This window comes from Arachis ipaensis, chromosome B06 (assembly GCF_000816755.2).
Source record: "Arachis ipaensis cultivar K30076 chromosome B06, Araip1.1, whole genome shotgun sequence".
Lineage (NCBI taxonomy): Eukaryota > Viridiplantae > Streptophyta > Magnoliopsida > Fabales > Fabaceae > Arachis > Arachis ipaensis.
In genome coordinates this window covers 126,774,527-126,780,411 of record NC_029790.2, presented here as the reverse complement: position 1 = coordinate 126,780,411, position 5,885 = coordinate 126,774,527, and the positions used below count along the sequence as shown (strand labels likewise).

The 5,885-nt window shown below is 36.8% G+C and overlaps 2 protein-coding genes across 6 annotated transcripts in view; both read right to left on the bottom strand.

The window, feature by feature from the left end:
- LOC107605247 overlaps positions 1-586 on the bottom strand; it is a 4,289-nt gene extending 3,703 nt beyond the window's left edge. The window contains exons 1-2 of one of the 5 annotated variants that reach the window (XM_021105046.1): positions 294-586; positions 77-211 (exon numbers count right to left, since the gene is read on the bottom strand). In XM_021105046.1, coding sequence (XP_020960705.1) covers positions 77-211; positions 294-338 — 180 coding nt within the window. In that variant the 5' untranslated portion in view covers positions 339-586. The remainder of the gene's footprint in view (positions 1-76; positions 212-293) is intronic. The other 4 variants (XM_016307051.2, XM_016307053.2, XM_016307052.2 and 1 more) reach the window with 4 other exon arrangements.
- Positions 1,014-1,484, bottom strand: LOC107647566. The gene has a single exon (XM_016351636.1). It carries the CDS (start codon positions 1,482-1,484, stop codon positions 1,014-1,016), a length of 471 nt encoding a protein of 156 aa, XP_016207122.1.

Below are 5,885 nucleotides of genomic sequence, written 5' to 3'. Positions count from 1 at the left end.
TTATATATAAATTATAATAATTAATAATCCTAGTAGAAAGAATTACTCAACCACTTTAGAGGGGGTGGGCACTTACAGGAGGAAGGCAACGAACGCCAAGACATTTGGGCGGAGGAGTAATCTCAACCACTTTGTACGGATGGATGCTACCCCGTTCTCTGTCTCTTTCTCTGTCTCTCTTCCTGCACGAAATCTCAAACGCCATCGTCTGCTGAAAAGAGGAGAATATGGTAAATTGACAAGTCTCAAAAGTTATATCCATGGGGAAAAATTACAAATCAGATTATGGTTACCTTTTGATACGAACCAAGGCTACTGTTCCATGACGCCATTGCCATTCTCTGGACTCCAACAAAGGGCTATTTTTCTTTCTTACTTTTCTATTCTGTTTTGTTCTTCTTTTCAGGTTTATGTGAAGTCCTGAATTCGCGGTGCCGATGTTCGAGCTAGAAGAAGCAAAATGGATAGCCCAGGGCCAGAAAAATCTGATTTTTCTTTCTCTCTTTCTTTCTTCTTTTTATTTATTTATTTTTAATTTTTAATTATGGTGGGACGTTGAGAGTGTAAGACCGTGGTTTCAATTTTTCTGAACACGAATAAAATAAAATAATAATAATAGGGATTTTTTTTCAAATAAATAATTCAATTATTTTATTTATCGAAATATATGTAATTTGACTTATCTCATTTACATTGAAATAATTATAAATGTATCTAGTTTATACCGTTAACGAGATAATTAATTTGACTTATACGTATTTTGTTTATAAATGCGATATTTGTAGTTTGGAAAAAAATATATATCTCGTTTTCAGTTTAAACGAGATATATGTATCATTATAAAAAAATTTGCGATTAAAATAATATTAATAATTCAAATTTTTAACATGCAATTAGTACTAAAAAAAATTAGTAAAAAAAATTAAAATAGATATGTTTGATCAATTAGTACTAAAAAAGAGTACATAAAATTTTTTAGATTAAATTATAAATCGAATTGGATTGATTTAAATTTAAAAAATAAAATATCCTACTTGTTGGGAATCGCTTCTCTGAGTATGTTCGGTTTGCCTACATAACTCATACCATTTTTCTTGGCGCTTTCCTTTATCCATCTCAATACGAAACCTTGTGAAAACTGGTGGCCCAGTTGCTTTTCTGCGTATGGATGGATTAGGACGCAATCGTGTCCTGTACCACTCCAGCCACAGCTTCTCGTCTGGTATCGATGGGAGCTCCACTTCATACACCTTGAACACAGCCTCTTGCCTTACCGGATGAACATATGTTCCCCACTTAACACTTGCAGCAGTACAGGCGGCAAGTGCATGGTGACATGAGAAATGGAGTGATTGGAAGAGATTACAATCACATGCGCCCGCATTCAACCGAATACGGAATGAACCTTGAGACCAACCCTCGAAAGGATTTAACTCCTCTACCACAAACACTGAAGCCCTCCTGCCATAGTGCGTAACACACATCTTCGAGATCCCCTCCCTGATCTTCTCAACGGCGGCTACCCGTCACTGAGGAAATTGATTTTCCGCGGCCAATTGTGTTTGTGCCTCTCCGCCCTTTCTGACGAACAACTGTTGTAACCTCTCGTAAGTACATTACACGATTGCTAAAATCGATAAATAACGCATACCCTTAAGTACTACATTCATGCACTTAGAGAGGTGCGTTGTCATATGCCCAAATCGGCGACCGCCGTCACAGTGTTGTAACCATAATTTCTTTTTGAATCTACTAGCCCAGTCTGTCATCTCACACGACAAACCTCTCAATGCATTCATGTACCACTCATACCCCACCTTACTTGGACTATAAGCAACATTTATGAGATATCGCTTGCTTTGGTAGATTTGAAACAAGACATGAAGTTCACGGCCATGTGCCTGACACAATAAGCATGGAACGCTCTAGAAGGGTTCCAACCACTATCGTTGGCTCTCAGTGCAGCCTTGATTGCTTGGGATTTATCAGATATAATCAACAGGCCTTCTTGCAGTGTCACATGTCGTCTCAAGTTTGTAAGGAAGAACGACTAGGATCTGTAGCCTCAGACTCAACAATTGCAAACGCCACAGGAAGGATATTACTGTTATTGTCTTGTGTCACTCCGATAAGCAACACACCGCGATATTTGCCATACAGATGTGTGTCATCAACGGAGACGAAGAGCTTGCAATGCTTGAAAGCCTCCACACAGGCAGAAAAAGCCCAGAATACCTTATCAAATTTGTTATAGTTGCGGACCACCAAGTGCACATCATAGTACGGTACGACCCTGAAATCACATATTGTTTCGAGGCAACAACTTTGCAATGCTTGGAGCAGTCTCGACACCTTATTGTATGACTCCTCCCAATCACTGTATATCTGTACAATTGCTTTTTGTTTCATCATCTAGACCTTTTTGTATGAGAGTTTGAAGTGATAGCTTTGCCTAACTGCACCTTGTAAAACAGGTATACTAACTAATGGATTGGACTATATCAGAATCAGGATGACACTACATATAAGGTTGCTATCCAACTGTTGATGATTCTAAGACATGGTGGTGCTAAATAGGTATCCGCACCTTCAAATTTACGCACCTCCCTAACGAAATAAAATATACATGGTAGGCATTTATAACCAAAATAAATATGATAAATAAGAATATAACACACAATTAAACTCTACTCGCCAATATCCGAGATTCTGCCGGAGGACAACATGGATACTCCAAGGACATCCTGATGCAAATTGCCGGCAATGGACATGGTACTTTAATCGATCCGACTCCACAACTCGGTACTCATCACTTCTGCGAATGCTGTAATTCTTCACACCTTGCATTACTGTCTCTCTGTTTTTGAATCTGTGGTCAACCTTGAACTCCACACTACCGAATATGTTGTAATTGTATCCCCTCATATTGAAAAATAGAGTTTTCTCGTGCATCATGTCCAGATCCAATGTATGATAATGACTGGGTACAGTTGATAAAGCCAAAATTGGGTGCACAGCGCAGGAAGAAGATACTGAACTGATGCATCGACTGAAGTCTCTGGTACAAATTCCTCCTCCTCATCATCATCTTCAGAAGAACCACTATCGTTGCTATCGGCTACATACTACTCATCGGATTCCTCACCGTCCACGCCCATGTCTTCCACTGGACTAGCACAGTGTATCGATGGTGGTGCAAGAGGTGGGTCATCCTGCACAAAATTTGAGTACCAGATCTACCGCCACCAACATTACCAACCTCCGCGAAAAGCTCCATCACTTGTTCCGTCATGATTCTCCCATGGAGGTCAAACATGAGGCACACATGCTCATCGCCATAGAGTCAAAAAAGACAAAACTGAAAAACTTTATTTCCCATCAGTACTAACAACCTATATCCAACTCTTCCAATCTCTTTACTCCCTCTAGTACCAATGCTTCTCAATATTAGACTCTTTAGCTTGAACAAAGAACTTAATCTCCGAATGTGCAATAGAATGATATTATCACACTCAAATTTTACTTTAGTGGCACTGTTTCTCATATGACAATTATGATACATACTTACAATCACATATATACTAGACATTTTCTCTTAATTTTTGGAAGAAAAGCGGAGGAGAAGAAGAAGTGAAATGTTTGTGAAGAATACAAATGGTTGCAGATCCTTTAATAGCTGCTGAAATTTTGTTGTACTATATCTCGTTTATAATGTAAATGTCATAACTTATCATTTATTTCGTTTATAATATAAACGAAATAACAATGTTGATGGTAATCAGTGGCTAAGAGAAGGGGGTTGAATCTTAGCTTCCTTTTTCTACTGAGTATTCCTTTTACTTTTTCAACAGACTTCAGAAGATATTTTCACTTTTGTCTTGTAACAAGTTGAGAGACATTTTAATTTTGTCTCCTAAGTAACAGAAACAGAAACGAACCAGAGAAGAGAGAATCACACCAAGATGTATCCTGGTTCGGCTGCTAAGTGCAATGCAGCCTACATCCATTTTCCATCACAACAGTGACGGAATTTTACTATCTTTCAACAGAATTACATTCACCAATTCTCCCTAGGATCTACCTAATCCAATCTGGGACAAGTCCAGATTCTAACCCAACATGAACTTGACTAGGTCTCATCCTAACTTTCAACAGCAAAGTGCTCACCCAACTTGTCAGGGAATAAGTATAAATTCTAATCCAACCTGAACTTGACTAGGACTCAAACTTAGCTTTCAACCGCAAAATGCTAACTCAACTTGCAAGGGAATCCCCTCAGGATCATGACAACAAAACAAAAATACATACAAATAATTTCTGGGATAATTATGGCTTTTTCTTTAACTCTCTACCTTTTTTCACTCGTTGGCTTTTACTTACAAAACCTCACATTTTGTCTTTTACTGATGAAACACAGACAGACTAAATTGAGAAAAAGAAATATTCAATGAAAGTCATGAAGGAGAAGAATAAATAGCTCAAAGAGCTATAGGAACCCAAACGTGTGCTCTCACTCCTTGCTCCAATCCTTGGCCGTTCACCCCTATTATAGAGGAGTGAAGCTTCTAGGGCTTGAAACCTTCCTCAACACATGTTGGTTCTCTTCTCCCAATACACATGCAACAACGGCGTGACAGAGGAGAGAGAGGGTAGAAGCAGTGACCAAATCAAACATGCAACCATATCTTCAATCTTCTCTTTCAACCTTTTTCTTCAAGAATATTGAATCTGAGTCATGCTTTCTTGCTTTGGCTCCAAGTTTTAATTCTGACTGTTGATGAGGTTCTGACCCAAGACAGCTTCAAATTTTCTATTTTTGCTTCTTTTCCTCTAGGGATTCAGAGGCTATTTTCTTCTTGGTGGAACAAAAACGGAAATAAATCTTCGCTGTGCCTTCAAGATAGATTTGCTTCATGAACCGAGTCCTTCTTTTCCTTCCATGACAAAGAAATCTTTGAGACCTTCCTTTAAATCTTTCCTTTTATAGAAAATATCTTTCTGAGCCTTTCTTCATAGCCTTTTTTCTGAGGCTTCATTTTTCTTCTATCTTTTTTTTATGATAGACGTGACCGAAAGAGAGAGAGGAGAGAGAAGGGAGAAACTTTCAATGGAAGCCATCAATGCAAATTAAATTAAATTAAATTTGGAGTTTGAGTTACCAAGGGTGTAATAATGGAAGCTTATTTTTAATGAAATTAAACTCAATTGAATTTTTTACTTCCATTAACAAAGAATGATAACTTTGCAAAGTGGGACCCTTTGATTTTGTGATCACCGTATGGGTTCTTAAAGGCTTTGGGCAACTTTAGTTCTCTTCCTTTTAATTCATCAATTTTATTTCATGGGCTTGTGATTGGGCTTGTCTTTTCTTTCTCAAATTTCAGCCACTAAGTTTTAGATCAAGTATTTGTGATGGAGTTTGACCAAAGAGAGTGTTAACTTGAGTTTTAGACATTTGTTCCTTAGACCAATTGGTTTCACTATCCTTTTAAAGTTCAGCTACATGATTTGAAATAAATCTGTATAGGCTAAACTTGTTTATGGTCAAACTGGACTTGCAATAAATGGGCCAAGATAAAAATTAATTTTCTTTCCTACACACAAACCAAATTCATCAAATAAAATAATTAATTAATAATGTTTGATGATCATCTTAGTTTTTCAAACTCAACAAATGTGTATATTTCATTTACACTGTAAACAGATAATTACATTAAATATATCGTGTCTTATTCATGTACAGTGTAAATGAAATATACACATTGTTATTTTGTTTACACTGTAAATAAGATAAATAATAAAACGTAAATTCATAAAAACGCTACAAATTACTTATATTAATAAATAAATTATTTATTTTATTTATTTAAAAAAATCTGATATAA